The sequence below is a fragment of the Anopheles coluzzii genome, chromosome 2 (genome assembly GCF_943734685.1).
Source record: "Anopheles coluzzii chromosome 2, AcolN3, whole genome shotgun sequence".
Lineage (NCBI taxonomy): Eukaryota > Metazoa > Arthropoda > Insecta > Diptera > Culicidae > Anopheles > Anopheles coluzzii.
The window spans coordinates 100,001,268-100,022,045 of NC_064670.1; the positions used below are offsets into that span (position 1 = coordinate 100,001,268).

At 46.7% G+C, this 20,778-nt stretch overlaps 2 protein-coding genes across 2 annotated transcripts; both read left to right on the top strand.

Annotated features, from left to right (window-relative positions):
* The first annotated feature begins 44 nt into the window (after positions 1-44).
* On the top strand, positions 45-6,937 carry LOC120948284 (coiled-coil domain-containing protein 6). The gene is made up of 5 exons (XM_040364441.2): positions 45-466; positions 1,596-1,720; positions 1,800-1,890; positions 2,161-2,594; positions 2,671-6,937. Exons 2-5 carry the CDS (start codon positions 1,605-1,607, stop codon positions 3,341-3,343), a joined length of 1,314 nt encoding a protein of 437 aa, XP_040220375.1. The 5' UTR covers positions 45-466; positions 1,596-1,604; the 3' UTR covers positions 3,344-6,937.
* Positions 6,938-9,656: 2,719 nt separating this feature from the next.
* LOC120949474 (ceramide phosphoethanolamine synthase-like) lies at positions 9,657-19,740 on the top strand. Its single transcript, XM_040366792.2, has 6 exons — positions 9,657-11,338; positions 16,278-16,482; positions 16,602-16,742; positions 16,960-17,117; positions 17,226-17,392; positions 17,495-19,740. The coding sequence occupies exons 1-6, from the start codon at positions 10,606-10,608 to the stop codon at positions 18,179-18,181; spliced, it is 2,091 nt and encodes a 696-aa protein (XP_040222726.2). The 5' UTR covers positions 9,657-10,605; the 3' UTR covers positions 18,182-19,740.
* Positions 19,741-20,778: the final 1,038 nt, after the last annotated feature.

The window sequence follows — 20,778 nt, forward strand, 5'->3', positions numbered from 1 at the left end:
GGTTGACATTTCGCAGGGTGCCGAACCGCAGCACGGTGCCGATTTTCCACCGCACAACCTCCCAAAGGGCGCCTTTGTGTTGATCTAATCTCTCAAAAACAGGGATCGCCTTCGCTGTGCGACAGTTAAAAAGGCCGGAGAAGGGAGGGAGACGAAAGCCTGCATGAGCGAACCTCCCGCCCGTACACTTTTGATATAAATATTCGGCCTGCTGTCAAAAACGGCGAGAACGAAGAAAAGGAAAGCACGAAAAATATCGGCAAACATAGCAGGAGGAGGAGGAGGAAAAAAGTGATTTCGTGCAATAAAATTTCAACAAAAGCTTACATCCGGTCCGGACCAACGCGGCGGCGTGCGATACAGCCCGGACGGGGGAAAAAAGATAGCCAGTGCGTGCGTGCGTGCGTGTGTAGTTCGACGGTGAAGGTTTGTTGCACGGTGCCCGAGTTCCTCAGCCAAGTTGGATGTAAGTACCAGGGAGCCCAGGAAAAAGGTGGTGGTGGTGGTGATCCCACTGCTGCTGCTGGTTTTTGCTACTCATCACCTTTTTCGCTGCCCAGACCCATTCCGTTGCAGTCCTCTTCCGGTTGAGGATCGGCGGAGCTTCGGGGGCTTCGCTTCTCTGCACGGGTAAAAACTCCTCCCCGTCGCTTACCCCGACCTGCCTTCCCTGTCAAGTTGGCATGGGCTGTCTCTAATTCCACCCCGATGCAGATCGGTCTGTTGCATGCTGTTTTGTGGGCAAGAGTTGGCAATGGGTGTTGCTACGATTTTATATTTTCCCATACCACACTCAAGGGGTAGGAAGGGAAAGGACGGCAGCAGTGGTGGTGGTGATGGTGGTGTAGTAATTCCTTCGAAAGTGAAGGAAAAAGAGAGAGGAGGGAGGGAGGTGTTCGGTTGTGGCAAACACGTCTTCTGTTGCTGCATTGGTGTATGTGTAGGCATTAGGGCAGATTGCACCACTGGGGGAGGGGGGGGGGGTTACCCGAAAAGGTAAATTAATTTCGAGCTTCAGTTTCGGGGAATGCAAGTCCAACCCCCTCGCAACACCCATCTCGTGGCACCTAGGGCTACTTTGATCATTGACTGTTTGTTGGGCTGGTCGACGTAAAGGCGGAAGTAATTGAAACCTCATCGTCAGGGATTTGCCTGATTTGTCAAGCCCCGTTTTGTGACTTTCTAATGTGTGGCAAGAGTGGCCCTACCCGTCTCGGTGGCTCTTCGTGCTTGTTGCAGTTCCCTAGCCTTTCACCGAGGGGTGTGTGCGTGTGTTTGTGGATTGCCAAAAATATGACTAATAAGCAGGGAGCACCTTTAAGTGCATTATCATCATCATCATCGGAAATGCATCACTGTTAGTACGAACCTGGGGAAGGCATGGGATTATCTGATAGTCACGGGAACGTGTGCGCCTCTTGCCGTACGAGCCGATAATTGTTCCGGTTTGATTTGCTTATCTGTCCTCTCGAAAGAGGCGTGGGATGGCAGGGACCTCCACACACAAGGAAAGGATCCCCGTTATCGATCGTACCTATTTGTCGCACGAGCGATTCCTCACCTTTGCTTGATGTGCGTTTTCCATCTACTTCCAGCCCAACAAAATGGACAGTCCGTGTGAGTCGGAGAGCTCACTCGACGGGGGAGCGATGCTCCCGCCGAGCCCGGTGTCGCGGGAGCAGCTGCAAAAGCGCATCGAAAGTCTCACGCAACAGAACAAGTAAGTAAAACGGAAAACTAACCACACTGTGTCCCACGGTTTTTGCTCATCACGCATCTCGTTTGTATCTTTTGCTCAGGGTTCTGAAGGTAGAGCTAGAAACGTATAAAATTCGTGTAAAAGTCATCCAGGAGGAGAACCGTGCCCTGCGCCAAGCGTCAGTTATCATCGTAAGTAAACACGGCAGCCGCGCCCGTTACGTGTCACGCCATCTTGGAGCGGTGGGGGAAGAGGCGGGGGGTGTATAAGCCAATAGATTCCGTTGTATGATGCACTCCCCCCTCCCTCACCCCTCTGTCAACTATGCATTGATGCATTGATTTCCGATTAAGGAGGGATGTGCGTTGGCAGAAGCGGGAGAGTTTGTTTGTCATTACGCTTATCTCGCACCCGTTCCGTGCTTCTTCTTATTATTACTTTTCCTCCCCCTCCCCCCACAGCAAGCGAAAGCGGAGCAGGAGGAGGAGTACATCTCGAACACGCTGCTCAAGAAAATACAGGCGCTGAAGAAGGAGAAGGAAACGCTGGCGCACCATTACGAGCGCGAGGAGGAGTGCCTCACGAACGATCTGTCCCGCAAGCTCGACCAGCTGCGGCAGGAAAAGTGCAAGCTGGAGCAAACGCTCGAGCAGGAGCAGGAGTGTTTGGTGAACAAGCTGATGCGCAAGATCGAGAAGCTCGAGGCGGAAACGTCCGCCAAGCAGAACCATCTCGAGCAGCTGCGGCGCGAGATGGTCGAGCTGGAGAACACGCTCGAGCAGGAGCAGGAAGCGCTGGTGAACAAGCTGTGGAAGCGCATGGACAAGCTGGAGGCGGAAAAGCGCTCGCTGCAGATCAAGCTGGATCAGCCGGTGTCCGACCCGACCAGCCCGAAGTATGGCCAAACTCTTTGTGGTTTCCCGTTTTCTATTGTTAAGTACCTAATTGTATGCTTTTATCGCCCGAAACAGAGAGATCAGCCATCATCGCAACGAGAATGGCAACGACACGGCCACCCAGCTGACCGCACACATCACCAACCTGCGCTCGGAGGTGGACCAGCTGCGCAGCAACCTGGCGGCGGCCGAGAAGGAAAGCAAGGAAAAGACGCAACAGTTTGCGCACGAGGAGAAGTGCATACGCGATGAAAACAAGCGGCTGCAGCGCAAGCTGCAGCAGGAGGTGGAACGCCGCGAAGCCCTCTCCCGGCACCTGTCCGAGTCGGAATCGTCGCTCGAGTTCGAGGACGAGCGGCTGTTCAATGAGAACGTCTCGGCACTGGCCAGCCAGCGCCCGATCAGCCCGGGCGGGCTGACGCGCTGCATCACTTGCGGGCAGCTGGTGAGCCGGCGGGCCAGTGAGCGGTTTATCAAGCCGGCCATACCGCACGGACTGAACACGTCGGCACCGAATGTGCTTTCCTCGCATCACTCCACCGGCGGCGGCGGTGGTGGTAATCTGTTCCCACTGCTCGGTGGCGGAAGCGGTGGCAGCACCGGCGGCGGCGGCGTTGGTGCCGGCTCGCTCAACAGTAGCATCGGTTCGTCCGCCTCGAACAACACTAGCAGTAATATCTCGTTCACCGGCAATACGTCCTTCGTGCAACCGGCCAGCCCAATGGATACCTCGATGTGCAAGGATTAAACTGTCTGCGACTGTGTCGCTCGCGCGCAGAACAGAGAACCAGGTTGGTAGCAGCAGCAGCAGCAGCCCGTTCTTTCCCTTTTCCTTTTTATCGTAAGCCGGGGAAGCCCAACAGTCCTCGGCACACCGTGTGCGGATATAGGAAGCACACTTGAAACTGAAGCTTAGCTTTTTCGTCCTTCAAACGCCGATCGTCGTCATAGCAGCAGCATCGTTACAGGGTTTGCTGCTACACGACTGAACCGTGTCCGATGTGCAACCATACGCTTTTCCTCTAAAACCCGTTTGCCGCAAAACGACATTACGATCGTGTATCGTGAGGAATGGTAAAAAAGTAAAACAAAACGCTGCCTCTATAAATATGCATACACGCTTTTCCAAAGCGGATAAAGATCAGTTAGAAGTTAGCGATCGCGGCACACAACCCAGCAGCAGCAGCAGCAGTAGCAGCAGACGAAGAAGAAGAAACCCCTCCAAGGCACGATCTTATGCAGAGTGAATGTATAATTCGTTCACGCTTTTTCTATTCTTATACTTTTATTTTGGGTTTTTTTTTGGAGGGAATTTATAGAAGAAATCATTCAGTTCGGCAAACAGTTCGTAACGGACAGCTGTTGGTGGGATCGGTTGGGTGTGCAAGAGAGAGAGAGAGAGAGAGAGAGAGAGAGAGAGAGAGAGAGAGAGAGAGAGAGAGAGAGAGAGAGAGAGAGAGAGAGCGAGAGAGCGAGAGAGAGAGAGAGAGAGAGAGAGAGAGAGAGAGAGAGAGAGAGAGAGAGAGAGAGAGAGAGAGAGAGAGAGAGAGAGAGAGAGGGAGAGAGAGAGAGCTAGTACGTAATTAAGAAAATCAACAAGGACATACAAAAAAGGTTTAAAAACACGTAATATTTCGGATACTAATTATTGTTAGAGAACACTAGAAGCAGTAAACGCAAGTTGTTCGCAGTTCGCAAGTTGTTCGCATTCATACAGGATGGAAAATGTTCCTCGCTCGCAAAGGAACCTCTTCTTAGCGCCGTATCGCGTACGATGAAAATGAAAGAGACAGAGAGAGATAGAGAGAGGGAGCAAGAGAGAGTGTTTGTGGAGGTTTGCGACTAACCATGAAACAGGTGAATGTGCGCTCGCACTCAACACGTGCTTCAGAGTAGCTAATCTAGCTAAAGACAGAAAGGAAAAGAAGCAAAGGGAATTTAAAAGCGAAGTTGAGCAGCGCAGAAGCGATAATTTTGGAACTGGAATGGGATGTTCGAAGTGATAATAGTAGTGGAATTATTTTAAGCAACAAAAAAAACCAACACGTTCGTTCTGTTACTAGTTGTCATAAAGCGTTGGAGAACGGTTGGATGATGATCGGATCATTTCTACCCCGTCGGAGGGGGTCGCCCCAATCGAATGGCACGAAACTAGCAACATATACCGAATTTGTGAATGGTTAACGCAGGGGGGAGTATAGTTTCTCGATGAGTTTGGCGAGGGGAAACAAAAAGCCAGCATATAGCTAGAACATTGAAGGAAGCGTAACGCAAAAGTACTTATAGCATAACCGATAGGAAGCGGGATTCGTGATCATCGTGCACAGACGAATGGGATAGAATACGTGAAAATCCTATTTTTATGTTTCGTGCGTTCATTTTCATCATAAACTAAACACAGAGCTCAATATGAGAAGAGATACAGAGAGAGAGTAGGAATAGAAAACCCGTTCAATATGAAATGAGCAGTATCAGCAAACCTATTCGTTCTCACATCAAGAGAAAAAATTTGCCGTTTAGACAGCCACTATTCAGCAGAACCCAGTTGACAAAAGTGTTTTGTCCGTCTCTCTCTTTTTCTTTCTCTCGCCGCATTCGCTGACTCTCTTTCACACGATCCTACACGCTACACGATGGAAGTGTAGGGAAGTAGGGATAAAGCACCGGAAATTATGATAAAACCAACGAATAGAACAGAAAAGAAAAACACGACACAACGTCACTGCATTATAGATGTTCCCATCAGCGCCACCATGAATGGAGTGCACACAAAAACCACAAACATAGCATATAAAACACAGCAAACGTCTTAGGCTAATATAGTCAACAACAGTCAGGGTATCAGTTAGTCAGGGGAGTGTATACTAAAGGTTGCAAAACTATTAGGACTGCATTTCAACAAACCCTACAGAACGCTCACTCCATTCACGAAACACACTCAAAATAGTTCCCTTCTTCTCTCACATCAACTGTTGTTGCCCGCTGTTACACGTTAGTGTTGCGTAGTATAGATAACCGAAGCTGCGAAATTTATCACCCCCATCCCGGCAAGGATCATACATGATCCATCCTTACTAATGCTGAATGTCCAATCAAAACAATGATCGTGGGTGTAAATTGTAAATGTTCTGTGTGTATGTATATGTCAGTGCACATTATGGAGACAGAGAGGCAAAAAAAACGGGAGAGAGTAACAACCGATACATTATTTAGCAGAACAAAGGTGGGCATTAAAAATAGGCAAATGCAGCGAGTTGCTGTATGTTTAGGATGAAATGCAATCTAATGATGATGGTAACGCAAAGGCAAGGACGTTCACGTGGCAGGAGCTATTGCGAGAGAAAGGAATCCTAGAATTACATACGCAAACACTATTTACAAATATCTATCAAACAAGACATGTTTAGCTAACACACTTCTTAATCGGATATTCTTCTTGTTCTATTTGCGTATGTGTGTGATCTGGTGTTTGATTATAATCGATTTATTTGTCCTTTTTTTTCTTCGATGCATTATCATTCATTATACTTACCTGTTTACTCCACCCCACCAATACCGGGAAACGAGTATCCCTGCGTTTAGTCAGACTGATCGTTGTTGTTTCCAACTTCTATTGCCTTATTAACTCGTAACGCTCGTTGATTTTTTTACGCTTGCGCGGCTGTTTTTCTTTGGAAGACGCGAGAAACGACAAACTCGTTAGGTAGAGCGTGCCCAACCCCGGCTGGTACCACCCTGATTGTAGGACATACCAGGCAAACAGACAGACAGATAAAGATAGACAGGAGGGAGTAGAAAGCGTACATACTGTGTTCGGCATCGTTTCGGCCATAAATGTGATTCCTGTGTGGAGGAAAGCTATTAAAATTAAAGTTAAAATTATGTACACTGTAAAGGTGGAAGTGGTGGAAAAAGCGAACCCGCACGCTCTGTGTAGGTGAGCGTGAAACTAAGACATACACCACTGGACCGCACGTCAGTTAGGTAGGGGAGGAGAAAGGGTAATGTTTCGATCCTCGTTCCGGAGAAAAAGTTATTAAGCACATGGTGTATGTGTGTGTGTGTGTGGGTGCGTTGGTATGGGAAGGATATTTGGTTTGAATTTTGCCACCGTTGCGTGTGCCCCACTTCTCTTAACAAGCGAGCAGAACCAGGCATATAAGCAGGGATCGATCGGGGCGCAATGGCAGAATTTCTACATTATATTAAGAAAGCAGCTTACTGTGTAACCATTCTTATCTTTATTATTACATTATCCTTATTATATTATGACATGTATTGATATATTATTTTCCAAAACTGCAACAAGACGAATGAAAAATAAATAATGGTAAATAATGTGCGCTTTGTGTTGGTTTTCTTTGGGCTCGGGTCGGCCGAAATGGAATTAATATTAATATTACTGTGCATACCGAGCGATGCCTCAGCAATTGCCTTAAACCAACTTCAGCATGGTAAAATGACTTAAAACAGCTTAAAATATCTTTAACGCAGCCATTTTGGATCGTTCGTTTTTTTCAATTCCATTCAAAACGCTTTTTATTATTCACATGCATGCTGCATTAAAGCGCCGTTGGCACCCTTAAGGAGCAGAAAGGCTACTGCATGTGGTGCAACTGCACAATTGGCTTATTAATTGTATTTTAAACGGCACATCATTAAAAAGAGCATTAAATACTAAATCTTATACCTTAAAAGGATCTTTTACTCTTTAAAAATAACAAAAAAAAAATAAATTTATTTGTTAAAAACCTTTATCTCCGCCCAACTGCCCAGGCTCTACTGTAGTCGGGAGAAGTGAACCATGCTCCATCAGTGTGGCCAGATTATTTTGGCAGTTTTCGGTAGGCGCATCAAAATTTTATCGGTAGTTTTCGGTAGGTTCGAGTTTTAACCGAACTTAACTGGGTTAAAAGAAGTAAAAACGAAAGAAGTGTTAAGTGGGATGAAGGGGGGGGGGGGGGTGTCCTTATGCTCAAAATGAAAGTTCCATCTCACGAGAATATGCATCCTTTATCTAGGATATGGATTAGATTTGGTTCAGCGGTTAGGGCGGTGGCAACGCTTTTTCGCATGCGATTGTATCGGACGGCCTGTCAAATTTTTATATGGGATTTGACAGATAACGTCGGACTACGAAATCGCACGTCCGACGTTATCTATCAAATCTCATATAAATCTCGTCCGATAAAATCGCATCCGATCAGCGTTGCCACCGCCCTTATACGGACGTCACACAATGCGGCGTAAACTGGATTTCAGCCATACAACCCTATAATCTTTTGACAGGAAGTTTACGCTCTCCCATACAAATCAAGCGTAAACTTTTTGAGTTTACGCCTCGTGTGACGTCCGTGTTACTGCGCTCGCTCAATACGCTCAATATTTCTCATACAAAATGTATGACCTACCCGGGTAGGTGGTCGTAAAGATGACCCAAGTGCCACAAATCCACTAAACGACCACTAAACGGCTTCTAAACGACTCAAGTTCTCTACCTAAACGGAATATAGAAAGACTTCGTTTAGCAGACGGCAAACGACTCATGCATTCTAAAAATAGCGAAAAAGCTGGTGGCGCTATCTGTTGGTGGGATATCCCAACCAGTTGAGCTTCATCGCTTGGAGGAGAGCTTTCTCATTTCCTCTGTACTGTTGTATGGTTTCGCATTGAAGTTATGCATCGCTAGAACTAGAACGGCGATACAATTGTTTAAATACTAAATTCCAAAGGAAACCACCAGCACTGAAACAAGTGAGATTTGAGTAATGGTCGTTGGTGTTGATACCCACATATCTGACCACACGACCATTCATATAGATTTTTGCTCAGAAAGTTAGAAGGCTATATAGGTCATGATAAGATGAAACTTGTCGAAACACATTGTAAGAAAAGGATGGCAATATAATGATGAGTTGTAATACGCCATCTATTGATCAAACCAATGAAGCTGTGGAGCTTTCATTTTTTTTCTATGGATATTTAATTTTCCAGTCGTTTAAGCTTAATCTGTGGCGCTTGGGGAGGGTGTATTTTTGGTCAGTTTCGCTCGCTGGCGACGTCAATTTCTTTTTAAACTTTAACCGCCAACGGTGAAATTCAATTTCAAATTTAAATGATTTTCTTTGACGAGCAATTCTCGGAATCCACATAACTGACATTTTTACTTATTATGAACATTTAATTTATTATGAAATTTTAACGGATAAAATTTTGAATTCAAAACGCATGTAGCATTTTTCAAGTGCCAGGCAAACAAACGTGCATCAGCGCGATAAGTAACAAATTAGGATAGCGATCCTTGAAACAGCATCCCAAGCGCCACAGATTAAGCTTAAACGACTGAAAAATCAAATATCTGTGATTTTCGGTAGGATAAATGGAAAATCGGTAGTTTTAGCACCGACAAACCGACGTGACACTTCGAACAAAATGAGCTTCAAAAGTTGTCTCCTTATTTCAAATGAAAATACGTTAAACACTAGCGCCATCTCTATAATGATTCGCTTACTATAGTGACACAGAAAAGAAACTGCTAAATCCCCTTTTTGTTTTTCTTCGCAAATTCCAATGCGTATTGTTTTATGTACTTCTCACATCTTTTGCATTGATTTGGAAACTTACAAAATGATTTTCCTGGGTGTTTTGTCCAATAATTCTCAAAAAATCGTGACTCACACTTCCTTCGCAATTTGTATTTAGAAAAGTTGTTTACATCGAAGCAGCAGTGAACAGAGCTTACTTTGACAGAAGTGATCGCCTCACTGGTACTTTCGTGTGGGACACTTTTGTAACGCCAGTGTCACGTCGGTTTGTCGGTGGTTTTAGGGCAAGGATAATGTATTTACAAGGTTGATTTTTATCGCTTTTGCTGGGCGACATTGTGGGGGACATCTGTCACTCTCTGCATACAAATTTCATTACCCCGCACCAGCCCTCCCCGATTTTTATACCGGAGCCCCCGGAAGAGAAGTGTCAAGTCGAGAAATGTCATTTTGCTCTGAACAACTTCACCTTGTCATTTATAACACCTTGGTTTTAGGGCGGTCATCTGTGAATCGGTAGGCATATAAAAATCGGAATAGGAATACAGATAAATCGGTATTTCTGGTCACTCTGTGCTCCATAGTGACATGCGTGACAGACACGAAAAGAAAAACAAACATACATGCGAAAACATCCCCACTACTGTACGTGCCTCTGTGGGCTGGGTATTGTGATTATTTCTCGCACGGCTCGCGGAGCTCATTCACGTAAATCAGTGCAAATATAAAACATCTTCCGCTCGCGCAGTTAGCTCGTTCCAACGATTGGTCGCGCAGTAGAAGGAAGTGCGTATCCTGGGTGTGCGCTCCGGGGTTGTGGTGAAGAAGAACAAACGAACGTTGAGGGAAGCATTTTTTTTTTTGCGACGTTCGGGGGGGTAAAAAAAATCTGAGTGAAAAGTGTGAAAAGGTTTACGAATTATCGCCCGCAAAGTTTAGCTCCTCAGCTTTAGCGGTACCGTATTGTTTGCGGAAAGAAAACGAGTGCGTGTGTTGTTGGTGGAAGTTTGGTGCTTCTTCACCCCTTTTCACAACTGCAGATACAACGTGCTTCAGCAACAAAGAGGGAGGGGGATGAGAGTGTGAAAAACCACCCAACTGCGGACATTCCCCGTTGCCAGGTGATTGCGTTGTGTGTGGCGTGTTTGCTTGGATGCTGCGCGTGGCACTGGCGGGCGGTGACGAATACCGTGTGTGATTGTGTCCGGCTGGTGTCCGAGTGATTGTCAACACAGAGCAGTGTGTCCCCACGGTGTGTCGTATGGGAAGCACATTCCTCTGTCCGAAAATTGTCCTCCTCACGCGACAAACAGCACCTGCGGAAGTGTGTGAGAAAACGTGACGTGAGTACGCAAGAGTAGTGTGCTGGTGTGAGAGGGAGAGAAAAAAGTGAAATTAACCTACTTCCACGGCCGCGAACGTGACGTGTGTCTGCGTGTATGTGTGTGTGTTTGTATGCGGTTCGATGTCATCACAAAAATATGCATACGAGATTGGGCAACTGTTGAAGAATTTGAATGCGACCACTAGCAACATACCGCCAGAAAATAGCTCCACCACAGCAACCATGCCGGCGGACCAGCAGCACACTCACCCCAACCCCACCACCGCTCACGGCGTGCTCGGCTGGAGTTGCGAAAACGTAAGCGACTGGGCGCGGAAGGAGGGCCTGTCGCGGTGCATCATCGATTGGATCGCCCGGGAGGACATCGATGGGCGCTGTCTGCTCGCGATTACCGAACAGGATGTGCACGATCTACCGCAACACTGTGCCTCGCCGCTGCGCTTTGGCGACATTAAGCGCTTCTGGTTTGCCACGCGGCTCCTGCAGCGGCAACATTTGGCCACGACGGGCCCGCTAGGTTTGGCGGGGCTGTGGACGCCCGACTACAGTATGAACGATATCGCCTCCTCCGTCGGACACCATCATCCGATGCATCATCAGCCTCACCACCATCAGCAGCAGCAGCAACATGCTGGCATGGGGACGCCCCATCATCATCCACATCCACATCAGCATCATCATGCGTCGCAGCACCATCATCACCATGCCGCCACGCTGCTGTCCAGCATGGGCACCAGCTACGGTTCGGTCGGGTACAGCTACAGCGACCTGGAGCGCATCTCCCCGCCAATGTCCATCGACGGGTGCGCCACGTGCATTCAGCCGGAATTTTTCAAAACCATGATAAGTTTAGGTACGTACATGGGGAGGGGGAAGAAGGGTACAGTTTAGGGATGGGAAAAATGAAGTTTTTGTCGGATTCCGATTCCGGATAGTAGGTTCGGAATCAGTTTCCGAAAACGATTCCGGAATCGGTTCTGGAATTGGAATCTGCTCCGGAATTGGTTCCGGAATCGGCTCCGAAAACATAAACGGCTTCGAAATCGGGGTCGGTTTCGGCATCTCCATAAGATACTACGTATCGATAATCGCAAAGAATCAAAATTTACCTGTTAACGATATATTCACATGAAGATTCCCGGACTGATTTCGCTACTGAAACTTCTTATTTCAATTCAAGAACTGATTCTCATTCCGGAGCTAATTCCATTTATGGAATCAATCCTGATTCGGTTACCGGGGCAAATTTCGATTCCCAGGTCAATTCCGATTCTGGAACCGATTCTGACTTCGGAGCTGATTCCGGAATCGATTCCAGAGTCGACTCCAGAATCGGCTCCAGAGTCAACTCCGCAGGCAACTCCGAAATCGGCTCCAGAATCAACTCCGGAATCGGCTCCAGAATGGATTGATTGATTGAATACAGTATCGGAATCGGGTAGGTCCGATTCCAAGCTCCCACCACTCGCACAGTCGATACGGTCAATAGCTGCATTAAATCCAATTGGCCGAAGAGAAGGGTTACGGGTGCGTGCAATTCCCTTTTTATTTCGCATGCAACCAAGAAAAGAACATGAGAGAATGAAACTTAATTGGAAGAGGGCGCTGCAATGTTTCCCCTTTTGCTTGTATTTTGTTTTTTTTTTCCCGCAGCGTAGTAGCCCATGCCCTGCATCGTATTTTTCAAGGGAAATAAGGGAAGACAGACTGTCTGACCACGGTGCACGCGTGTGCGCTACTTGGATGTGCGGCATGATCACTCCCGCCACGGACACAACGGTGGTAGTTGTACGACCTATTAGTCGAACGAATTGAAGGCTCTAATTCAATTTCCTCTCCGGCAGCAGCACGCTCGCTGTCTGTGGGAACCACGGTGATGTGATACGCTGGTGTCCGGAGCACAAATGGTGCTCCATTTAAGCGTTCAATCGAAGGGAATCTCCACCGCCCTGTGTACACCGCCTACCGAAAGTGCACCAAAGTGGTTGGAAAATGACACTTTAGGTCGCGAGTTTAGAGACTATTTCCGGTACCTCGTGGGTAAAATACGTTCTACGGGGGAAAAGGACCGCAGCATTTTGAAGCATTTCAAGGTCCACAAGGTTCCGTTGGTTGGCTACCGTTTCGAAATGTCGAGAAAGAGGAAAAAGCAAACGCATTCGCACGAAACGATAAGAATAGATATGTAGCAAGCAAGAAAATGAGTCAGTGGCATGATATTTAGGGAACTCTGCTTATCACCCTTCTCCTGCCAAGTCTCATCATCCCCACCAACTGGACCTCTGCACAGGATGATAAGCTCTCTTTTTCGCTCTCTCTCTCTCTTTTTATCGCTCAACCTGTCTACCTAGGCACACCGTTTCGGTTGTACCTTGTGCCCCGTCGTAGGGTGCTACGATTCCAAAAATCATTAAAAATGCGATGCACCCTAAAGCTAAACCTTGACATGGCTAGTCGTAGAGATAGGTGGGTAGGCGTTATTTGATCGAAATCCAATCGATTGGGGCAACCGGCCGGGGCCACAGGGCCGATAATCCGGTCCCCGGTATCGAAGGCAACAACAAACACAAGCGCAGAATTGTTTATTTTTATTTGTTGAATTTATTGCACCACACAAAACCATGTGTGTGTGTGTGCAATCGAGCGTACAAATATGCAATTTGCCTGATAGCGCAGAAATAGAGACCTAAATGCAAACGTTGTTGGTTGATTATTTGCTTCAATGTGCAAATTAAATGCGTTCAGTGAACTTTGGAAGGTTTTTGATTTGCTATTTAAACGTAGCGAGCATTCAAAAATCGATTGCTTGACAAAATATGCCCCAAAACCCAAGTCACCATTTAAAGCTTTGCATTCACGCTATATTCTTTGATTAATTATCGAGATCCCTGTGCTTGCGTCAATTGTCGATTTTTTGAAGACAAAAAAAACCTCGCAAAACTGATTGTGGTTTGGTTTTGTGTTCTAATTACCGCCAAGGGAGGATTACCTGTGCAAGATTAGCAACGCCTCGGGTCTCGGCCGGTTAGTTAGGATAAATGAAGCGGGAAACAATTAACTACGCACGACCCTCGCCGTCTCCCGAAACGCGATGACGCGCGTACACGTGCTTAAAAAGAAAGATGTAATTAACGTTCTGCGCAAAACTTTATTTAAAAAAGCTTCCTCATTAATCGATTGTCAAGAACCTTCGCGCTCCGATAGCGTCAGCAGCGCATCTGGAACGGATTGCTGCAAAACGATCACTCAGCGGCGTGTGCTTTTGTGTGTGTAGAGTAGTGATGTGCTCTTTGGAGCTCATCAACGACTCCAATCAGACTCCGGGTATTGTTATTCCGATTACGACTCCGGCAAAATCCGATCCACTAGTTCCGACTTCGGAGTCGCCCAGAGTTGTTCGGAATCGTCCGGATTCGTCCGGAGTCAATCGGAGTCGTCCGTAGTCATTCGGAGTCGGCCGGAGTCGTTGGGAGTCGTTGGGAGTCGGCCGGAGTCATTGGGAGTCGGAGTTATCCCGAGTAGCCCGGAGTCGTCCGAAATCGGCCGGAGTCATTAGAAGACGGCCTGAGTCCACCTTCGAAAGTACTCCAACAGATTCCGGACGACTCCGGACGACTCCGAATGACTACGGACGACTCCAGACGACTCCAGACGACTCTGGACGACTGCGGATGACTCCGGACGTCTCGGGATGACTGAAATTATCGGAGTCGGATCGGAGTCGACTCCGGATTTTTGCCAACTTTAACCATCACTAGTGTAGAGATCTTCTTTATTAATTTTGCTCACGTTCCCGCTTCGAACGACAATCACCCCAGGGCCGGCCGCTCGTCCAAAACCCCGATTGGTGTTCAATCGCCGCCTACTTAGGACACACCGCCGAATGACGCCGCGCGATTGTCGTGACGACCTTAATTCGCCGCTCAAAGACGGTCTAGAGTATGCTGTGCGCATTAGTGTTTGGACGGGTGGCGTGGACAGGGTTACATATTTATTTACCTTCCCGATGCCACCCAAATGGAGAGTGACGGATCGGTTTTGATCGGTTTGGTGGTATAGAAAACATTACTCCTCTCTCCCCCTTTTCCCTGTGATTGTGTGTTTGCGTCGTTGCGAGCTTAATCAAATGTTTATATCAGCAGATTGCGCCTTGAGATGGCTTGAAGAATGGAACACACGAGCTACGATTGTATTGACAGAAACACACACACACACTATCATCAATACCAAATGTCCGAAGGAATGCAATTGTTGTAAACAAATGCGCGCACCCGTCGGTCCCGCCTGCTCTCGCTCTCATCGTCTATCGAATGCCAATGAATGTGCCGTGCTTGTGTGTGCAACACACATGCAGACGGTCCTTACAGCGAGTCGAAGAGGTTCGAAAATAGCCCCACTGGCCACCCCGGCGAATTTCAAAGTGCAAAAGGAAGATACGACACACGGTGGTGGCTAGCATAAGACGTCAGCGATGTTAAAGCACACTTCCCACAGCACAGAATCGCGAATTCTGAGGACGCGTGGCCACCCGCTTCGAGTGCCCGTTCCAAAGTCCAAACCAATAGTGTGGTGAGGAGGCACACGCTTTGTTCGGTGTCTAACACGAGATGTGCCGCTGTTACCGGCTGCTGTTATGAGTAATGCCTTTTCTCCCTTCGGTCGAGAGGCGGAAGAAAGCACGCGCGATAAGATAATGATTGCTTGACGTTGTTTGAGGCAAAGGAAATCCAAAGACTCGGTCACCTGCTGTGTGTGTTTGTGTGGGATCATGATATTTCCAGTTTATTCACGCGCACATGGAATGGTCGTTGCTGTCGCCGTCGTCGCCGTCGTCGTAGTGTCATGGTCTTTAAGGGCGGGAAATCTTTGTGTTTTGTTTTATCGCGCAAACCATCGCGTACCCGGCTTCTTACCCAAGGGATTAGCGCAAGCAGAATGCTTTGTCTGGCACGGTTTTTTGCTGTAAGATTGATAAGCCGCCGTCTCGATGCTTTGTCGTCCGTGACAGGCACCGTAAAGTTCATGAGGCAAATTTCGATTGTAATCTTGTGCCTTGTTAATCGGGTTAAGCAGAAAAGCGGCGTGCGAGAATTTTTAGTTTTAATGGCAAAAAAGAACTCTGAAATTGCCTTTTCCGAGCATGTCTCTCCCGGAATAAGGGCAACGTGTTAACATAAAATCTACAACATGCCATTCTATCCACTTCAAGCTAAACAAGTTGCAACAGAAAAAAACACCCCTTGTTATGTTTTCAGTTCGTGGAAGCAAGAAATTATCCCCGAAAACCTATCTAATTCGCAACCGTTCGTCTCATCTTTCATTGCAAAGGACCCGAGACGCATAAGAGCCACCGTTTTTTGTTCCGACGGACATGCATTGCATAACCGCCGTCACTGTACCGACGGTTCAGTTGAGCAGGCCAGAGATGGCGATAATAATAAAATTATTCGTTGTGTAAAACAACGTCTCTTGTGCGTTGAACATTTCCTTCCACTTATGACGTAGAGAAAAGAGACGAAAAGATTGTAACAAAAACGCCCCAAACACTTTCGGATGTGACTCAACCGAGAGGTGCCTCAGTGCCTCACAAACAATTTACACCTCTTTTTTCAACAGTTTTGTTGTGTGTGTGTGCAATAATTGCACGGGCTTGCGTCGACTTTCACCCACTTTCAGACCTACAACTCCAAACATCTCGTAAAACGTAGCCAATGATTTATCCCGCAAGAGCTAGTGCCGTGATTTTAATTTACTCCTTTTTCTTCTCCCCCCCCCCCCCCCCCCGTTTACAGGATACGCCTTTCTCGTTACCTGGATCACCGCGTTCGTGATGGTGGTGGTGCACGAGCGGGTGCCGGACATGAAGAAATATCCACCCCTGCCGGACATCTTCCTGGACAATGTGCCGCACATACCGTGGGCCTTCCACATGTGCGAGGTAACCGGCACGATACTGTTCTGCATCTGGATATGCGTACTGGTAGTGCACAAGCACCGGTAAGTAGACGCCCGGCGTCAGCTCTATGTGTGTGTGACCTTGTGGGTGGCGGTGGTTGAGGTTATGCAAACAGTTGGAATGGAAATTGATTTTTGTCATCCTTTTTGCTGCTGTGTAGGATGGTGCTGTTGCGCCGGTTCTTCGCCCTGGCTGGTACCGTGTTTCTGCTGCGCTGCGTAACGATGCTGATTACGTCCTTGAGCGTACCGGGAACCCATCTGGAATGTACGCCGCACGATCACAAGTTCGACGACAGCAAGTGAGTTGAGAGAGATGTAGTGGTTGAAAAGGGAAGGAAAGGGGAAAGAACTTTCAGAGTGTATTGCTTAATTATTCATCCTGTGATGGCCTCAGAAACTCCTCTATGAAGAATTTCTCGCTTAGAATTCCCCTTTCTGTTAAGAAGTTTAAAACGAACATTCTCGTTCAATATAATTCTATTCAATTCGCTCTGTATCTCTCTCTCTCTTCTCCAGCGTGCGCATAACGGAAATGATCTATCTGCGAATCAGCCGTGCTTACACCATCTGGAGCGGGCTCGGCATGTCCATACAGGGCGTCCGCACATGCGGCGACTACATGTTTAGCGGCCACACCGTCGCCCTCACGCTGCTAAACTTCTTCATTACCGAATGTACGTCTGGTCGACACACGCACGCCTGCCATGCCTGCCGTGTGTTGGGGTAATTGGTCGATCCCCATGTGCGCGCTGTTCTAATAATTCGATTCTTTCCGAAAATAGATACGCCCCGGAACCTGTACTTCCTGCACACGCTCACCTGGCTGCTGAACATGTTTGGCATCTTCTTCATACTGGCCGCCCACGAACATTACTCAATCGACGTGTTCGTGGCGTTCTACATAACCTCGCGACTATTTCTGTACTATCACACGCTAGCTAACAATCAGGCAAGTGCTTTTTGTTGTTGTTGTTGTTGCGGTGCAGTTGTGTTGATGATAAATCGTATTGATGAATTGCTTTTTCCTCATTTTGTTTTTACCGCCCCACAGGCCCTCATGTCGCACGATTCCAACCGTACACGCATATGGTTTCCCATGTTCAGCTACTTCGAAAGCTCGGTCGACGGTATCATCCCGAACGAGTACGACACGGTGTACGGCGTGGTGTACAAGATCTTTGCCTGCGTGCTGTACGTGAAGGACGTGTGCATGCTCACCGCCCGCCGGTTCTGGATCACCAACATCGACGGGCCGGCCGGCGTACTGCGGACGAAGGTGGTACTGCTGCAGCACCTGCACCTGCAGCAGAAGCAGCAAGGCCATGCGCAACCGCCAGCATCGTCCAGTGCCGGCGATGAGCCGGACCTAGCTGGCAATGGGGGCAAAGACGGCGGAACGGTGGAACCGAAAGCACCACAGCTACCGAACAATCTCGACAGTGCGGCACAACCAAACAACAACACCGGCAGCAACCGTACGCCGGAACGAAAGCCCGTCAAGTGTAACAACATCATCGGCGCGGACGTGGACGTGGCCAGCTTGAAGCGCAAATCGTTCGGCAACATTAGCGCGACGCTGCCGAAAAGTGTGAACGAATCTTTGAAGCTGAACAACAATAATAACAATAATAACAACATTAACAACTACCATCTGCCTTCGGCCGCCGCGGTAAGCAATGGCAATGGGACTGGGAGTGAGGCGAGTGGACCAAAGGACAACACCAAGAAGGAGCTGTAGGAGCACTTTACTTTGGCGATGAAGAGGCTTTTCTGAAAGCTTCCTATATGCGGTGGAAGCTTTTCCTCCACGGTAGTTACTATTAATTTAATTTAATTATCAGGGGTTACACTAAAGACATCGTTTATTCGTTGCATTGCTCGGGGCTTGTCGTAGTGAGGGAAGAAACGGATACTATACTATAGTCTGTAATGTTGTGTACTTCGTTTGCTGTTATGTCTATCATTGGTTGCGCATAAACTGCTGTTATAGATGTGAGGAAACGCCAACAGTATGGTAACGTTAACGATGTTACCTAGCCACCGCGCAAGTGTTGACATGAGAAAAATCCTATTCCCGAAAGGATTTTTCGTACAAACGATCAAATAGGACCACCCCGCAACAAGGTGTGTGGTTCGTGCGTAACAGAGAGCACTGGAAACTGTTTGTGATATTGTTTTGTTTTTTAATCAGATAGTAATGCCATCAGCCATTGCCCGTTGATTTTCGTGAATGTTGGCCGTTCGTTCGCGTGCGCGGTTTTATCTTCATCCTCGTAGTTAAATCCTCATGTTTCCATGTTATCACCAGTTCGCTCTTATTTATTGTCATTCCGCAGGTTGATTTAAGTGTGGAAGTGCTTTTTTGTTTGTTTGTTTTAGGATTAAATATGTATTACTTTTACATCTACTTGCGTCCGCTAGAGGCAAACAACTAAGAAATCAAACGTAGTACCGACGAAATGTGGTTTGGTGTAACAAGAAAGATAGAGAGAGAGAGAGCGTTGCGTTAGACCGTTAACAAAAGCTAGATACTTTAACAACTTCTCAAGTCCAGTGCAGCATTATTGGGTATGAATTAAGGCAAAATGGGAAGCTATCAACCGGTGTAATACTAGTCGAGAGTCGAGTGCGATTGGGCACTGATATATAATACAGCACAGAAGTAATAGTTCGCTGCTTTTCTTTCGCAGCGTCCACCCCTTCTTTAGGTAGTATGGTAAGAACTTATTCCGTCTGACACAACTTTTCATGCTGCAGCCTGTAGCACCATCAGTAATTCGGTAATGCGTATTGTGATCTAAAACATCGATAGCCAAGCTCTTCCCTTAGGCTTTACTTATTGCGGAGCAGCAGAAGGAAACGTTTAGAAATTTCCGCACATTTCCGATTTAAGCAGAGGCTGAACCAGAACGATGCCAAAATTGTAATTTACAAAAGAAAAAAAGGAGGGAAACGATTTGTTTTTCCCCTCCAACTCTTCCTTGCTCATTTACACAGATTCCAACTTCTGCTAAAACTTATTCATACTTTACTTACCGTGAATGAATTCAGCAAACGCACACGCGCACACACCCGCACCACACAACTTACGAAAGCAATAGGAGCTTGTAATGGCACTTCAGGAATCAGGAATAGTATACCTTTTATAAAAATACTCCATCTTTTCTCGTGCGGGCAGATGCAGTCGACGAGCAGAAGGAAAAGCAAGAGAGATTGTTGAAAGAGTAGATTTTCCAACGAATCGAGAAGAAAATAAGAAATACAGTTGCTTGAAATATTTGACTAATTGAAGATAAATCTTTAATGGAATAGTATTTCTAATGCGCATTTAATCCGAATTTTACATCATTTTAAATGCTGATTTTATTTCAATGTAATCTTTCAGTATATAGTGCATCAAATTTAACGAAGGTTGGTAAGGAATGTTTAGATTTATGTAACTATTCATCCTTTTCACGTGTACTGATACTGCTCCGACGAAGAATGGATACTGTGTGCTCCTTCCGATGTGTTTCACGTTCAGTGTCAGGTGGCATAAAGATAGTTCATTCAGTCTCAAATTCCTTAAAATATCACCACAATCCGCTCTTCCAATTTTCCAACATTTTCTTATGGACATTTCATCCCTCCTGTACATGTTCATTCCATTCATGCCTAGAACCTTCATCATATCCGGTCTAACGTTCATCCTTCTCCTTTGCTTTCAAATCTTGATTTGTATCATAGCCCAATTCATTACCATCGTTATACATATTCCTCATCAAGATCTTGATTCCAGCCGTTATTCTCTTCTTGTTCGCTACTCTCATTCATATTGTTATCCTGATTCTGATCTTGTGATATTTGCTCCAATTGTTGCTGATAATGCTCCAATTGTTATCCTCATCGTACATTGCTGACGTCACAATCATCATACTCATTATGATCGTGACATTCGACATTCTCATTCCAATAATTTTCCTGATCCTGATCGTTTGATCTTTCGCTGATCATGCTCTAATTGTATTCCTTCATTAGGATCTGTTTGCAATGATAACATTCCAGCCTCTTATCCTCTTCTTGATCGTGACCTTGTTCGCTACGCTCATTCCAATTATTATCCTGATCCGGAACGTGTGATCTTTCGGTGATCATGCTTCAATTGTTTTCCTCATTAGGTTTGTGACATTGTTCACTATTCTCATTCTAATAATTATTCTGATCCTGATCGTGTGATCTTTCGCTGATCATGCTCCAATTGTTTTCCTTCATTAGGATCTTGACTTCGTACATTACCGATGTTACAATCTTCATCCTCATGTTGATCGTGACATTGTCCACTACTCTCATTCCAAT